Raw genomic sequence first — 17,350 nt, 5'->3', positions numbered from 1 at the left:
CTTTTACTGCTGCGGCACATTATATTTGCAGATCATAAAATCCACCTCCAGCGCTTTAGCAAGACTGTCCTGACATTACTGTTTTATGACCTTGACTTATTGTGGTCACCTGGATAATATTTAAATCAACGTTATGGTCTCTCACTTCTATTAAACCCGCTAAGATTGTCTCCTAAAAGCCTTCCAAGAATAGAAAAACCTAAATAATATTAATAAAATAGATATAAAGAGAAAACATTGAACGATGCCTGCCTGAGAACAGGTTTCTGTGCAAATGCAGTGCAAGAACAAGTCAAGTAATGTTAGGTCTACGAAATTTATTTTTTTCTCCACAAAGGAAAATACATGCAAAAAAAGTACACATACATAGTGTATTTAAATAACAGACACGAGAAATGTATATTTTAAAGGGTTATCAATACTGTTTTTTTTTTATCTTGTATCACTTAAATATGCAGTGGACCAGTTAAAAGAAACTGCATACGATATATATTTATATATATTTATATATGTATATAGAATGTCCATAACCTCACTGCAACTTCTCATTTACAAACATTTAAAATTTCCGTTAGCTCATTCGGATTTCAGATACAATATACAGGTTACACTGATGTAAGAAAGCGAACTTTTTATTTCTCAGTTTTTTTTTAAATATATTTTAACGCATATGTTTATTTAAAGCACCGTATGGCAAGATGTGTGATAACATGGGTTTTATTTTTGTGCTGGATGTAAATAACTTAAAAAATACAATTTCAGTAGCTGGCTCACTGACCATCTTTACATGGAAACAAGGATGCAATATATATATGTTCATGCATTATACTGATGCACCCCCACCCTCCCCTTCCTTATATCTACAAACTGCCGGTATGGAAAATAACAGAAAAGACTACCTAGCCTTTCATACTTACTACTTGCTTCCCATAAGCGTTGCATTAATGACCTAAAAAATGTACAAGTGATGTTTAACCCCTTTTTGTTGCTAAATTATCTCTAGTTGTTTATTGGTAGGGTGGGGGATTCTGGGGGCTGTTTTGTGACCATTTAGCGGTTTTCCCTTCTCTTTTAAAGCTCAGGTAAAATTGAAATTTGAAGTCAGTTCTCGGATCCGGTTTTCCCTGTTCATTTTCTTCAGTTTCATCCTGCGGTTTTGAAACCAAATTTTCACTTGTCTGTCTGTTAAGTTGATACTCTTACTAATCTCTAGGCGGCGCTCGCGGGTCAAGTACATATTAAACAAGAATTCCTTCTCCAGTTCCAACGTCTGATGCTTAGTGTAAGGACACCTTTTCTTTCTTCCGCTCTTAGCTGTCAGCCAATTTCCTGCAGCGTTTTCTGCCTTTATATCCTCTGTTAAAGATAATATTTACATATAAGTATCCCTTGAAACAGCTGATTAAAGATGCCCCTATGATAAACATATAAGTTGGTATGACAATATAGACATCACAGCTAGAGCCTACTCCTGTCCTCTATTCAAAGGAATATACAAAGATGTACAGAACAGCAGTGCACAATGCCCCAGCCCCTCTAGCATAGCCCCTAATCCAGGCAGTAGACTGCAGCAATGAGATCAGACATTAGAACTTGGCAGAGACCAATCTGGTAACCGACATCTCACTTACATCAAATGCCTGCCCATCCTGCTCTGCTGATATAATATCAAACATATTTCTGATGATATTTCTGCAAAATCATGCGAACAAAGAGGGCTTTCACCTAAAGGGCATTACTGACACAAGTACAGCAAAGAAAACCTTGCTGGAAAAACAAAACTACCATTTGTGTATTGGTGTGTGTGTGTGTGTGTGTGTGTGTGTGTGTGTGTGTGTGTGTGTCTCTCTGTGTGTAAGCTGATGACAAACAGATAGATAAATAGATAGATAGATAGATAGATAGATAGATAGATAGATAGATAGAGAGGGAGATAGATAGATAGATAGATAGATAGATAGATAGATAGATAGATAGATAGATAGATAGATAGAGAGGGAGATAGATAGATAGATAGATAGATAGATAGATAGATAGATAGATAGATAGATAGATAGATAGATAGATAGATAGATAAATAGATAGAAAACCACTCTACCTGTGAATGCTAAAGGGGTTTTGTCTGTGTTGATTATGTCTAAAACAGAAGTAAGTAGAGAGTGCTTAGTAAAAGAAAGTTGGTAGTGTCTGAAGTATGCACATGTGTGTAATAAAAGGCGTATACTACAATAATTGGCTCAATTCCCAAAGCTAACACGCCAGCATAAGGATACCTATTTTCTAAAAAGTGGCAGTTATTTTCAGCCAAGCCCAATGAGATTTGAAAATTGCAACCATGTGGCTGAACTAAAGCTTTTTATCCATGTGTTAAAGCTTTGTGAATCGAGACTATTACTAAGCTCGAGATGCTGAAGCACAAAAGGTGTAAAACAAAGAATACAGTATATATATATATATATAGATAGATAGATAGATAGATAGATAGATAGATAGATAGATAGATAGATAGATAGATATATAGATAGATAGATAGATAGATAGATAGATAGATAGATAGATAACATTTCAATGCACACTTATGCATATCAGTGAAACATTATATAGCACATATACTGTATATACATATAGGCTACTTATATGCATATTGTAATTTATGTGTGTGGACATATATAAACTCATACATATAGAGATATTAGGGAAATTTGTCTCTGTATATGTGTGTGTTTAAGTAAAAATGTATAGCTAGAAATGTTAAAACATTTATAAACACATTTAAATTTCTAACATTCAGAAACACTCTCCTAAAATCCTCTATGATAAGGGTTATTTTGTGTAGTTAGCTATACTATGCTCACCATGTGTATCTCTATGTAGAATAGCATGTTGTGTGTGTGTGTGTGTGTGTGTGTGTGTGTGTAGAAATGTATAGGTAAACATATTTTAAAAATGAATAAACAGATCGATTTCTAACATTCAGAAACACTTCCACAAAAGCATGAGGTTCCCTCTATAAATATGGCGACTTTGTGTAGTTGGCTATACTATGCTCACCGTGTGTATCTATTATGAAGAATAGCATGGAGTGTGTGTGTGTGTGTGTGTGTGTGTGTGTGTGTAGAAATGTATAGATATACATGTTTTAAAAAAATGTATAAAGACATTTAGATTTCTAACATTCAGAAACACTCTCCCAAAAGCATGAGGTTCCCTCTATTAGGATTACTTTGTGTAGTTAGCTATACTCATTTTACCGTGTGTATCTAGAATAGCATGGTGTGTGTGTGTGTACCTAAGTAGAAGTAGAAATATATAGGTAGATGTATTAAAAAAGATGTATAAAGACATTTCGCTTTCCAACATTCAGAAACACTCTCCCAAAAGCATGAGGTGCCCTCTATGAACATGGTTACTTGTGTAGTTGGCTATACTATGCTCACCATGTGTCAAAATAGCAGTGTGTGTGTGTGTGTGTGTGTGTGTGTGTGTGTGTGTGTGTGTGTGTATGTATGTATGTACCTAAGTAGAAATATTTAGGTAGACGTATTAAAAATAATAATGTATAAATACATTTAGATTTCCAACATTCAGAAACACTCTCCCAACATTCAGAAACACTCTCCCAAAAGCATGAGGTTCCCTCTATGAGGGTTACTTTGTATAGTTAGCTATACTAAGCTCACCGTGTGTATCTAGAATAGCATGTGTGTGTACCTTAGTAGAAATATATATGTAGAAGTATTAAAAAAAATGTATAAAGATATTTAGGTTTCCAACATTCAGAAACACTCTCCCAAAAGCATGAGGTACCCTATGAACATGGTAAGGCTCCATGCACACTGGAATAAAAAACGTTGCTTCTACAGGAGTTGTGTGTTCTGCCTGTAGAAGCAACTCACTGTTATCCTTTGTGTCCATACACATTAGGACGTTTACAGGCATATTTTTGAGAACAACGTTTAGAGGCAGGGATGAAAATCCTTCTCATTTGCGTTTCTTATTGGAGCTCACTGGCAGAAAAAACTCTCCTAAACTCATCTAAACTTTGTACAAAAAATGCTCTATATGGACGTTTTTTACTCCAAAAAGAACAGATGTTTTTTTAAGCCCAGTGTGCATGGAGCCTTACTTGTGTAGTTAGCTATACTATGCTCACTGTGTGTCAGAATAGCATGGTGTGTGTACCTAAGTAGAAATATATAGGTAGATGTACGAAAAAAAACTGTATAAAGACATTTAGATTTCCAACATCTCTCAAAAGCATGAGGTTCCCTCTATGAGGATCCCTATATGAGGATTACTTTGTGTAGTTAGCTATGTATATAGAATAGCATGGTGTGTGTACCTAAGTAGAAATATATAGATAGATGTATTAAAAAAGTATAAAGACATTTAGATTTCCAACATTCAGAAACACTCTCCCAAAAGCACGAGGTGCCTTCTATGAACATTGTTACTTGTGTATTTGGCTATACTATGCTCACTGTGTGTCAGAATAGCATGGGGCGTGTGTGTGTGTGTGTGTGTGTGTGTGTGTGTATGTGTGTACCTAAGTAGAAAAATATAGGTAAACATATTTAAAAAACGTATAAACACATTTAGAGTCCCAAAATTCAGAAATACTCTCCCAAAAGAACGAAGTGACCCTCTATGAATATTGTTACTCCTGTGTAGTTAGCTATACTATGCTCACCATGTGTCAGATGTGTGTGTATGTGTACCAAAGTAGAAATATATAGGTAAACATATAAAAAAAAAGTATAAACACATTTAGATTCCCAACATTCAGAGAAACTCTCCCAAAAGCACGAGTTGCCCTCTGTGAGTATGGTTACTGTGTAGTTAGCTATACTTTGCTCACCGTGTGCATCCATACGTAGACTAGCCTGGAGTGTATACAGAATGCATGTTAACACAAATTCATTATTACAAGTACCTGCATACACCAAGCAGATTTTAAAGGGCTATTGTCTGTTAAATTTGTGTATGAGTACACAATTCCTTGCACATACTGGTGCTTACTATCTGTATAGCTATTTATCGATCCATCTATTTAGCTGCATATGTTTCTATCATCACATATAAATTATTAATGGTAAGAATGTAGTAAGTTCATAAGTGTATGTCCATGTGTGTGTGTATGCCATCGTCTAGGTGTGCTCTATCATATAAAAGAATTCATGCTTGATCAATGAAAAAGACAAACAATACACAATACACAACAGGCATACAGACACTTCAATACCAGTGGCTGAATGTTTGTGTCGAATCTGTTATTTTAGAAACTAGTCATATATATATATATATATATATATATATATATATATATATATATATATATATATATATATATATATATATATATATATATATATATATAGTATATCAAGCTATATATAGTATATATACACAGTGTTTGCTTACATATAAAAGTGTGTGTAATATAAACAGCTACATGCAATGCAAGTTCATTAAGGACACACATATGACACACTTATACCAACAGTGACACATCAACACTAGTCTGGTGCACCATGTGAAAGCCATTATTCAAGGTGTCTATGCATTTCATATCATTACGCATATCATAACAAAAGTATTTTCCACACATATAAGGTCAGCTGAAACACACTTCTGTTCACTTTTATCATTTAACATTTGCTATATTCGCTGTGTTGAAATCTTTTGTTATTTCCCTTTACATGCGTTTATGAGTGGCATTTATTATGCAGCATAGTATACATGCGTTTGAGACAAGAAATTTGCCTTTTTTTTACTCTGGGAAGTAAACATTTAAACAATGTTAAACCATAAATGTATACAAACAAAGGACGACATTACACAGCAAGATGCAGAAACAGGAAATGCACACCAGCAATAAATAAAACGACCCAATAGTACAAAGCAGCATCACAGGAGCATGAGATCCACACACAAAAAGTCTCCAAAGCAGCCAAAAAAAGGCAAACTCAGCTAAATGACATTTCAAGGTTTACACATTGACAAAAAGACTTCTCTTCTAGGTTTATGTGTGGAAATCGAGGGCACATCTGGAAAAAGATGCATGGATATTGCCTCGTATTTAATTCATTTGTTTTGGTAAACTTGACTTTGGTATTATAAATACAAAGTCCAGAAATAGGAAGCACATGATTTAAAAAAAAAATGTAAAACAAATGAGCTTAAACCAAAAAGAAATAAAAGGAAAACAAAAAGAAACACAATTTCCTGTACAAGTGAGAAACACAAAAAAGTCCTTATTGCGCCTTTGTACAAACAGGTTTCAAAGCTTAGATCTCCCCCAGACATAAACATGGCTTGTAGTCTTACTACTGTGTTTACAACAGATATGGCTGCCTTCAATGTGCTGCAATACCAATTACTTTAGTGCAGCAATATAGCAATAAAAGCGGCAATCTGCGAAATACTTCTATGAAAAAGGGCTTCTATTGCTCCTAGAAAAGACAGAGCTATATTTGACCATGCAGTAACAGCAACTGAAGGTTTGACTTTAAGTTAAATACAAAAAAAAGAGAGACAAAAGTCATTTTTTTTAGAGTAGTAGTTTCCTGAAAGGGCTTGTTAGCTCACTTCACCATAATCAGTGTGGTTATACTAGTCTATATTTTTGTGAAAACAAGTTTTTCATTTCATATATATATACACATATATATATATATATATATATATATATATATATATATATATATATATATATATATATATATATATATATATATATTTTGTTTGTTTAATATATATATATATATATACACACAAATTCTATCACACACATGTGTGTGTGAATATTTATATTCCTAAAGCATCACCTGTGCATATATATATATATATATAGATAGGTACAAACATATATATATATATATATATATATATATATATATATATATATATATATATATATATATATATATATATATATATATAGATAGATAGATAGATAGATATATAGATAGATATATCTGTCTATCTATATATATATATATATATATATCTCATCACTTAAATGCACACATGCATATCAGTTAACAGTTTACTATATATATGATATGTATTGCATTTCAATGCACACACATGCATGTCAGTTAAACATTTGACTATATATATATATATATATAACATTTGCATGCACACACATGCATGTCACATACATAGGCTGAAGTGTGTGTATGTTACCTTTTTAAACATACATATTTATTGTTCATGCAGAGGCTTATAACAAACCACAAAACAACAACCACACAACAATCCTAACCACAAATAGAACAATAAAAGATCACCATCAACATGATTTTGTTTCCAATAAACATAAGACAGAACACAGCAAATGTAGCAAACAATCGTCTCAACATTTTAAACATAAGGCGAATACAAAGAACTGTATTTATCATGTTCAGTGTTTTTTCCCCCCAAGTTTACCATGAAGATTTTAACCACATTTACTAAATCAATTCAATGAAGAAAGGATTATATAGATGGGCAAAAATGTGAAGAGAAGATAGAGAATATAGAGAGATGGGTAGATAGATAGATAGATAGATAGATAGATAGATAGATAGATAGATAGATAGATAGATAGATAGATAGATAGATAGATAGATAGATAGATAGATAGGGAGATAGGTAGATAGATAGATAGATAAATAGATAGATAGATAGATAGATAGATAGATAGATAGATAGATAGATAGATAGATAGATAGATAGATAGATAGATAGATAGATAGATAGATAGATAGATAGATAGATAGATAGAGACCTGATTCCCTCGATCTGTTGCTGTGCTAAAAGTTTGTCATTTCTGACCGTCACCTGTCTACCTTGGTGTCAGTGATTGCCGCCTGCTGCAGAGTTAAACATGCGGCAAAATAAGCAGAAAGTTTCGCCTGCCCCAGTGCGGCATCAGCACAGACATGGAGGGCAGAAGGTCCCTTACCTTTGGCTTCGTTGTCAGAGTTGTCAGTGCTGGTGTCAGTGTTCTTGGCCAGCTCCTTGTCTGCCTCGGGTGCCGCTAGCTTGGCAGCAGGGAGGCTCTTCTCTGTTTTGATCTCATTAGCAGTGGCATTGGTAGGGTTGGTGCTGAGGTTGGTGGCCAAGGTCTGGTTATCCGTCTTTGTGTTCTCGGGGAAGCCCACCTTGCTCCCAGCTGATTGCTGCTGTTGCTGCTCCAGAATCTCACTTCTTGGGTTCAGACTCGTCCTGTTGTCAAAAGTTGCCTCAAAGTCGGCTGCATTGTGGTTCTTTTCCAATGAGTAGCCTTGGCTGGCTCGGTAGTAGCTGGGCACAGGAACCTCATGGTCACCGGATCGAGAGTCTGGCATCTGGTTGGGGTAGAGAGCAGTCTCTGTGGCATTTTTTGCCCTTTTATCAGCACTGTACATACAGCATACATTTTCCTCCTTGACATTGGTAGGGAAGGAGCAGGACGAGAGCTGCCTTGCAACAGGTTGCTCAATCCTGTAAGTATTTTTGGGGTCACACCAATTGTCCAGTTGAGATAGGTAAGATGGGTAAGAGTTGAGAGACAGGCTGGGGTTATTCACCTCGTCCCTTTTGGAAAGAGACGGGACAATGCCACAGTTTCTCATCATCCCACAGCTGAAATCGTTCCCAGACTGCATATACATCCCTTGGTTGGAAGAATAATTCTCTGCTCTGCAGCTACCGGCCAACGAGTCCATCAAAAACGAGTTAGGAGTCACATTGCTGGGACATGACATTTTCAGAGAGGGTTTTTAAAGAGGAATACTACAGCCAGAGGCTGACATCTTTTTTTTAGGGAAAAATATCAGCACCATAATTATCCACGCATTGGCCCCACCACGTGACTCCCAGGCCAATGAGGATTGAAAATGGCCTTGGTGATTCAGACGCAGGTGACGTCACAGGGGTCAAGTTGTCGGGAAAGAAGAAAATGAACGTGGAGCAAGAGCGCCATCTATCCGATTTTGGGAGGTATAGAACCGGGGGACCTTCAAGTTGAACAAAGGAGAACGCTTCGATTTGTTTACCAATGAGCCAACGCAAGTCGAGGGAGAAGAGGACAGGAACAAGAGGTAACGTTCAAATTCAAGAAAAAAGGGTTCATCATAGCAAGCAAAATCCTTCAATGCATCTCACCCTTACATCAGGCTAGAGTTTGACTTTATTTTCCTGTCCAATTATGGCCAGAAAACACAACAAAACCTCCCTCCAGTCAGGATTCTCTGGTGTGCCGGCGATAACTTCCATTTTTCCTTAAACTCTACCTAAACCAGACCTTGACTAAGCTTCCGAATTCCATTTGTGTTTTTATTTTACATGTATGCAATTAAAACAACGAAAAAAGAAATGAAAATGTGCTTCCAATACCATATTATTTGTCAAAATAGACGAGCACATGCTAATGTAAGTCATAGGGACCCTCCCCTGACTTCATTATATTCTGTATGAAATTAGCATAAAAAGTAGACACAAGAAAAGTTATTTCTTCCAGCTATTCTTTCTCCATTTCCATGATTAAAAGTACATTTTGTTCATCAGTGTAATTATCTGACGATGACCATTGTTATGCATTGCTAAATGCTCAATTATTAGGACTGGGTTTATTAATTAGGCTATTGTTTCAGTTAATAATACACAAAATGCAAGCATAGGTGTGCAAATGTTGATTTCTACTGAAACATTGTTTTTTTCTTTTTTCTTTTTACTATTTTTTGTAAATTAATTTAAAAGCCTGTCTATGTGTGTGTAATATAATTATATCCATGATATAGATTTTAAAAAAAAAAAAATCTATAAGTATGAGTAATGCAAAGTATGCAACAGTATGATAACTTATTAAGCCTTAAGATAAAAGAGGTCTGCTTTTTTATTTTCCCAAAGCACCTGATTTTTTGCATTTAAGTTACTATTCAGCTATTTTCCCATTGTGCGACATGCATTTCCTTTATATACACCCCCATAAGGTCCTAAAACGCACGAATGTTTAAGGAATGCCTTTGTTCTTGAGTTCTAATAGTACAATTTGTATTTTCTTAGGCCGGAGCTAAAATGTTTACAACTTAGGTATACATATGTGTCCCAGAATAAAAAAAAACTGCGTTGGGCTGTTTAGGTTTATTTTGCTGCTTACCTTGTCATTGTTGAAATTAGCAGCAAAGAAAGAACATACAAAAACAATTAGTGCTAGACTTCCCTCAATCTGTCTCAAGGACACTCAGCTCCATCAACGCCAAGTTGAGCAATGTGCATTTCTTGCCAAACAAAAATATGTTTCTCCTGACTCCTGGCTATGGCAAAGTGTATTACCTATGCATTGAAAGAAATATGAAGAATTTCAGTCCTATATTAGTAAAAAAAAAAGTCAATTCTATGCAGCTGTTTACCTTGTAGTTTTGGTGGGTAGTTCACGATCCTCTTTTGTGAAAACACAGACAAGTTTCCGCTGGCCTAGACCCTAAAACTATATATGGCGTGTTCACTTCACCTATAGAAAACAGTAAAACCCTTTACTCCAGACGCCATTTGGTTTCCTTAGCTATTTGAGGGTTTATGGCCTCTATTTGTGTTAGTTGCATAGACTTTTAAAACTGTCTGCAAGAAATCTTCTGGGTTTATGGTAAGTAAAGACAATTTCACATTATATTTATAAGCCTGGGATAAAAATTTAGTGTGGACACTATCTTTTCTTTTTTTTTTAATTTATTGATGATAAAATGAAAAAAAAAATGTTTTTTTTTTATGATCTCTATTTCTCTCTCTTTTTTAATTTATTTTCAGTGGTAGCATATCAATTTATAGGATTTACAGCAATTCTATTCTACCCACCCCATTGCAAATGTACCTTGGGTGCTCCACCCCTTTTTTGCCTGGACTATATGGAATACTGGAATATATATATATATATATATATATATATATATATATATATATATATATATATATATATATATATATATACACATCTCAATGAGTGTGTGTGTGTACAGGCATACCCCGCTTTTAAGTACACAATGAGGTTTATTTACTAAAGCTGAAAAGTGCAAAATCAGACTCACTTCTGCATAGAAACCAATGAGTTTCTAGGTTTTATTACCAAAGCTTAATTGAACAAGCTGGGGTTAGAAGCTCATTGGTTTCTATGCAGAAGTGAACCTGATTTTGCACTTTTCCGCTTTAGTAAATAAACCTCATTGTGTACTTAAAAGCGGGGTATGCCTGTATATATATATATATATATATATATAATTTGCATATATATATATATATATATATATATATATATATATATATATATATATATATATATATATATATATATATATATATATATATATTATACACATATTATTGGCTTTAAACTAATTCTCTCTTTGTTTTCTTGGTTGTAGGTGACGTTTCTAGGTGACGAATGATAATAAAACATGGGGACCTGAAAAACAAAGAGTTGCCTATTCATTTAACTTATACAACTGGGATATTAAAAGAAAGGCTAGTGTTTGCATGTGTATAAATTGGTAGTTATTTATATAAGCCATGGTAAATTCTGTGAATATCTATGTTCTAATATGAGACGGGTGAGTGAGGGCCAGGTAAATAGATTAGATAGATAGATAGATAGATAGATAGATAGATAGATAGATAGATAGATAGATAGATAGATAGATAGATAGATAGATAGATAGATAGACAGACAGAAAGATAGATAGATAGATAGATAGATAGATAGATAGATAGATAGATAGATAGATAGATAGATAGATAGATAGATAGATAGATAGATAGATAGATAGAAAAATGAAAAGTACAGTGCTACATTAATATATTGTGTTTTCTCGTGTTAACAAGCAAATATACAGAATTATGGTAGGAACCTATGAAATCTACCAGTTCATTATTTTCTTTATGGTAAAAGCCATTAAAACCTACAAGCAAATATACAGAATTATGGTAGGAACCTATGAAATCTACCAGTTCATTATTTTCTTTATGGTAAAAGCCATTAAAACCTACGAGCATTGTCTCCAGGAGACCGGATATTGTTTAAAGTTAAAAATAATTAGAATTATGATAAACATGGGTCATTAAAGTAGAAAGATATAAAATTCATCAGCCTAAATAGAGCCCCCGTTGGGACAACTGCTTCCCTCTAATTGCAGAAAATAAATACGAACATAAGACATTAAACATAGGGGGCTTTGCGACGTATGAATGAGCCTTGGTAAGAGGAACACTTATGAGGTGGATTGACGTGTCTCCTGGCGGTGTAGGCTCCGGTAAAACCAAACACAAAAGGGGCAACGTTATTTTCTCGGCCAATGGAGGGGCTGATCATAAAATATTAATGGATTTAACACAAACGAGGCGATGTAAACAGCTGCAGATTGGGAAATCTGACACCACAACGTGATCTGGGGCAGTCTACCCCCATCGCCATGTTTAATATGGTTATGTGCTCCTCTTAAGTTCACCATATATACATGTGGAACTGGTCGTCCTATAGATAGCCTAATAATGGCATGTAAAGATGGTGGTGAAAGGCCTTTTAAGCCCTGGGCTCAGTTTCTTCCACCTTACTCAAATACTATGCATACTCTAATCTACCAAGAAATGCAGCCATATAGCACTGGTAGTGTTTCCTTTTACTGTACAATCTATCCCATTCCCCGGTATCCAACTGAGCTCTCTGCATTGAATCGAGTGTAAATGATATCTGAAACCCCTCCTCTCAGGATCCATGTAAATGGCTGTTTGCTTCCTATATCTTGCTCATGATACCCCACCATAAGTGATTATAATGTAATGGTAAACAATACCTGATTCTCAAATGTGCAATAAGACTTTAGGTGGGGGGAAAATATAACCCCTCTCCTCAGCAAATCCATCAGACATTAAAGGAACTGAATTCTGCTTTCTTCTTTTCTGGTAATATAAGTCTCAGAATTATAGCACCAGATTATATTCCACTTGCTCTGGCGATAAAATCGAGTAAAATCCCTTTATTCACACTGCTAGGGTCACAGCTTGTGGTGGTTATCTCGGCCAAGCACCTTGAAAAGTGTGCGTGGGTTCAACACATGCGTATGTGCGTGTAAATACAACAACAACAAAAGACACATACACACACTAGTGTGTTACCCTCTACAAAATTGACGAGGAGATGCATACCTTTCTAATATATATATATATATATATATATATATATATATATATATATATATATATATATATATATATATATATATATATATATATATATAAAGAGAGAGAGAGAGAGACATACACATACACACACTAGCATTATCCTTATACAAAATTGATGAGGAGATGCATACCTTTAATATATACATAGTGTGTGAGAGAGAAATAGGGAGCAAATGAGAGAGGGAGGGGGAGAGAGAGAGAGAGATACACATACACACACTAGCATTATCCTTATACAAAATTGATAAGGATACCCTTCTAATGCATACCCTTCTAATATATATATATATATATATATATATATATATATATATATATATATATATATATATATATATAATATATATATAGTGAGAGAGAGAGAGAGAGAGCGAATAAGAGCGAGAGGGGGGGGGGAGAGATACAGACACACACATATACACACACACACACACACACACACACACACACACTAACAAATACACATACTACTCAAATACACTTACTTTATGTACCTAGAGAGTATACTAACATGTCTTATATATTGGAATACAGATATATATATAAATATATATGTGTGTGTCTGTGTGTGTGTGTGTATATATATGTATATATATATATATATATATATATATATATATATATATATATATATATATATATATATATATATATATATATATATATATATATATATTGCATCTATGAGAACAATGCAATGAAATATATAAACACACAGATTCATGCATAAAGGTAATATACTTTATTTATACCAATTTATTTTGAAGATTTGCACGAATAAATATTACATCATATAACAATATAAGAAGATGTTAGCTTTCTATGAATCCAGATAAATAAATCCATTAGAATTAGCTGAACCAGTGTTCACATTTTCCTAACATATACTTTATTAGCCGTTCTTACATCCCACGTGATAGTTGCAACAAAAAAAGTTACACAGTTATTAAAAAAAAATAACACATAACTTGGTGAGAAATATTTGTTCATATCTATAAGAAAGTGTATATGTGTTCTTTTACACCAATGTTAATAAATGTGTCCTACCTCCTCCACAGTAGGATGAAACCCACCAAATAAAAAAAAGAAAGGATTCCATAAAAATAAGTAAATTGGTAGGCACCTAAGCGACTTCCCAGTCCTTAAACAGTCTTGTGTGGACTGGGTTAATAATATTTTTCTCTATTTGTGTACAACTGTACTTAACAGATTTCTTCTTATCTTGATCTGTTAAATGTTAATGAAAAGTCCCAGCTTTTAAAAAAGCAGTCATTGATTATGGCAGGCAGGAGTTTATTTGCCACATGGGGGACAGGCCTAACGGTATTTTTATTGCCAAGGAACCATTAAATTTTGTAAATACATTAAATTATTAAATTGTGCGATATGCAGCCAAGATATATATATATATATATATATATATATATATATATATATATATATATATATATATATATATATATATATATATATATATATATATATATATATATCTTAGCTGCAGGCATCAGTAAACTGTTCTTCACGCCCAGGCACCCAGGCACATGTGCTCATTAACACACTGGCGATAATTGTTATAGCGTCGATACTTTGTGGACATATTATAACAAAGCCACACAATAAAAGTGGTCAGGAATTGCCTGTCACAAATGGACCACGGAAGCCATTCCAGCTTGGTGTGCAGCGAATTCCTATTTGTGGCTTTTATGTAAATACCGCATTGGGTGTATTCAATAAAAATTTAATTCCATGTGATTAATAGTCACATTCAGGAAGCGCTGCAACCTCAACATCATTTTGCTGCTAAGCTAACAGAAAAAAAAAGTTTCGAAACAAAACAAAATGTTTTGATAACAAAATTGTGCCTACAACGTATAGCATATTATAAAGTATGAAACTGCAAATAATATGTGAGGGGAAAAAATCATGTTTGCAAAAGAAAAGTTTAATTAAAACAATCAAGACTGGATGAGAGTGTAATTGAAATGATACCCATCAAAAAGTATTTTATTACAAAACTATAACCAAAAGAGACAGGCGGGACTTTTCGGACCCTAAGAAGTCAGCATGGAACGAAAAATATACAATTATAACAGGCATAGTATAAGCAAATTAAATAAAACGGTTTCTAGGAAGGTATATTTATCTAGATAGGTATATCTATCTATCTATCTATCTATCTATCTATCTATCTATCTATCTATCTATCTATCTATCTATATATACATAAAATATAAATAGATAAAACAAAGTAAATAAATATATATATATATATATATATATATATATATATATATATATATATATATATATATATATATATATATGTAAATATATATATATAAAAATAAAATATAAATAAATAAAACAAAGTAAATATATATATATATATATATATATATATATATATATATATATATATATATATATATATATATATATATATATATATGTATGTATATATATATATAGATAGATAGATATATATTTATACCCACCCACATTCCCATACACACGTTTATCTGTAGATATATGCTTTTATGGGTAAGGCCAAAGCCTTGTAGAAGTTCAAGTTGTAACACAACCATAAGGGAAAATAAATATGATCTATAGCGTCTGCCCCCTTATTGCTCATGGTTTTATAGAAATAACTCTCCTTCACATTTACTTCAGCAGTGACCACAATAAAATACAGAAAATAAGAACAATAAAGGAAGTCCAAGGTTAAGAAGACTCCACTGCTGCCTGAATGGCGCTGGAAAAACAAAGCACAAGCTTGATAAATAATGATAGGGGGGAGTAAGGCTATGTAGGGCTAGGTAGCACTGGACCTGCAGCCTTTTCTTATTGTATTATTGTAGTTCATAAACAGCAGCGTGCTCCTGTCCAGTACATGGAGGGCTCGAGCCTTGCGGTCAGTATATGAGCCCAGGTCCCTTGTGTGTTGTCTCATTGCAAACTGTTCTGAGGACGGGGTGTGAGGACACCCATCATAGGAAAAGTCCACAGCCGGAGATTCCATCAAGCTTGATGGCTGCCCTCAAGTCCATTTGCCAAAGCCACTGCCTTTCCTCCCTTCGATATCTCACATTCCAGTCTGGGCTCCTGCTTTCAAAAACAAAGACCTGGAGTATCCTGTGAGGGGGCATCGCAGACAATCATCATCCCCCCACTGCCTTGTCCATCCATGTCTGGCCAGTCCTCATTCCTCCAACATGCTTTGGGATGATGATCGCTTTAAAACCTGTTCGGAAAGGCAGAGTCAAGTTTACTCACAACTCCTGAGCTTGAGACTTGAGAGTGAATGAATGAAGGAGTGTGTGTGTGTGTGTGTGTGTAGGTTGCAACTCCCCTAATAAGTGTGCATGTGTGTGCCACAACTTCACAACCCTTGAGTTTCTGAAAGTGAATGAATGTGTGGGTGGGGGGTGAAGGGGGCTATGAATTATTAAGTATCACAACTTCTAAGCACTTAGCCAAAGACTAATAACGAGTGTGTTCGTGTGGGTGTGCTTACATGTATGTGTAAGCTTGCATATGTGCGTATGCGCCCCTCTTTGTGCGCCTTTGTTCTTGTGTACCCACCAGCCTTACTTATATAAGTGCTGTTTCGTCTGAGTGGGCTTTCCAAGGGAAATGCAGACTGTCCATCAATGGAGACATCATCTTATTACTCAGCCTGTACTAACGTCACACTATAGTAACGTGTGACACCGTGTGCTTACATTGCCTGCAGGGAAAAAGGGGGCAATTAGAAGTTCTCTAGACTTTCCAAAAAGTATCTGTAACTTCTCACAACTGAATAATCTGCAGCTCTATTCGAGAAGTTGTTGGGGATCACAGTCAGGAATGGGAAACAGATTTTTGATGATGTGTTTGGTGTTTTGTACGTCACAAAGGAAGTCCCTGGCAATTAGCTTGTAGCTTATTAAGTACATTTTTTTCAGCCACTTCCCACCCTACCTCACCCAGTCCTGCAATAAATGGCCAAGTGTTTTTTTTTTTCTTTTCTATTACCCCATTGATAGGCGGGCTTGCTATGGACTTTTTTTTTCTCTCCTTTGGATATTCAATGTGTGAGCTACTAGGAATTAAACGGGCAAAATCTAGTAAAAGTTTTATGCTAAACAAAGTTCCAATAACTTTCTCC

General features: G+C 34.5%; 1 protein-coding gene across 1 annotated transcript; it reads right to left on the bottom strand.

Annotated features, from left to right (window-relative positions):
- Positions 1 to 424: 424 nt before the first annotated feature.
- On the bottom strand, positions 425 to 8,859 carry HOXC10 (homeobox C10). Its single transcript, XM_040340729.1, has 2 exons — positions 7,952 to 8,859; positions 425 to 1,356 (listed from the first exon to the last, which is right to left on the bottom strand). The coding sequence occupies exons 1-2, from the start codon at positions 8,733 to 8,735 to the stop codon at positions 1,079 to 1,081; spliced, it is 1,062 nt and encodes a 353-aa protein (XP_040196663.1). The 5' UTR covers positions 8,736 to 8,859; the 3' UTR covers positions 425 to 1,078.
- Positions 8,860 to 17,350: the final 8,491 nt, after the last annotated feature.

This window comes from Rana temporaria, chromosome 2 (genome assembly GCF_905171775.1).
Source record: "Rana temporaria chromosome 2, aRanTem1.1, whole genome shotgun sequence".
NCBI classification, from domain to species: Eukaryota; Metazoa; Chordata; class Amphibia; order Anura; family Ranidae; genus Rana; species Rana temporaria.
Note: the sequence above shows the minus strand (reverse complement) of the source record. Positions and strands in the feature narration are given on the sequence as shown.

Bases quoted from the DNA above. Each gene is read 5' to 3' on its own strand.
- HOXC10 (XM_040340729.1), bottom strand. From the start codon at position 8,735: ATGTCATGTCCCAGCAATGTGACTCCTAACTCGTTTTTGATGGACTCG. The intron at 1,357-7,951 runs GTAAGGGACCTT...TATCTTTAACAG, and splicing joins CTCTGACAACGAAGCCAAAG to AGGATATAAAGGCAGAAAAC.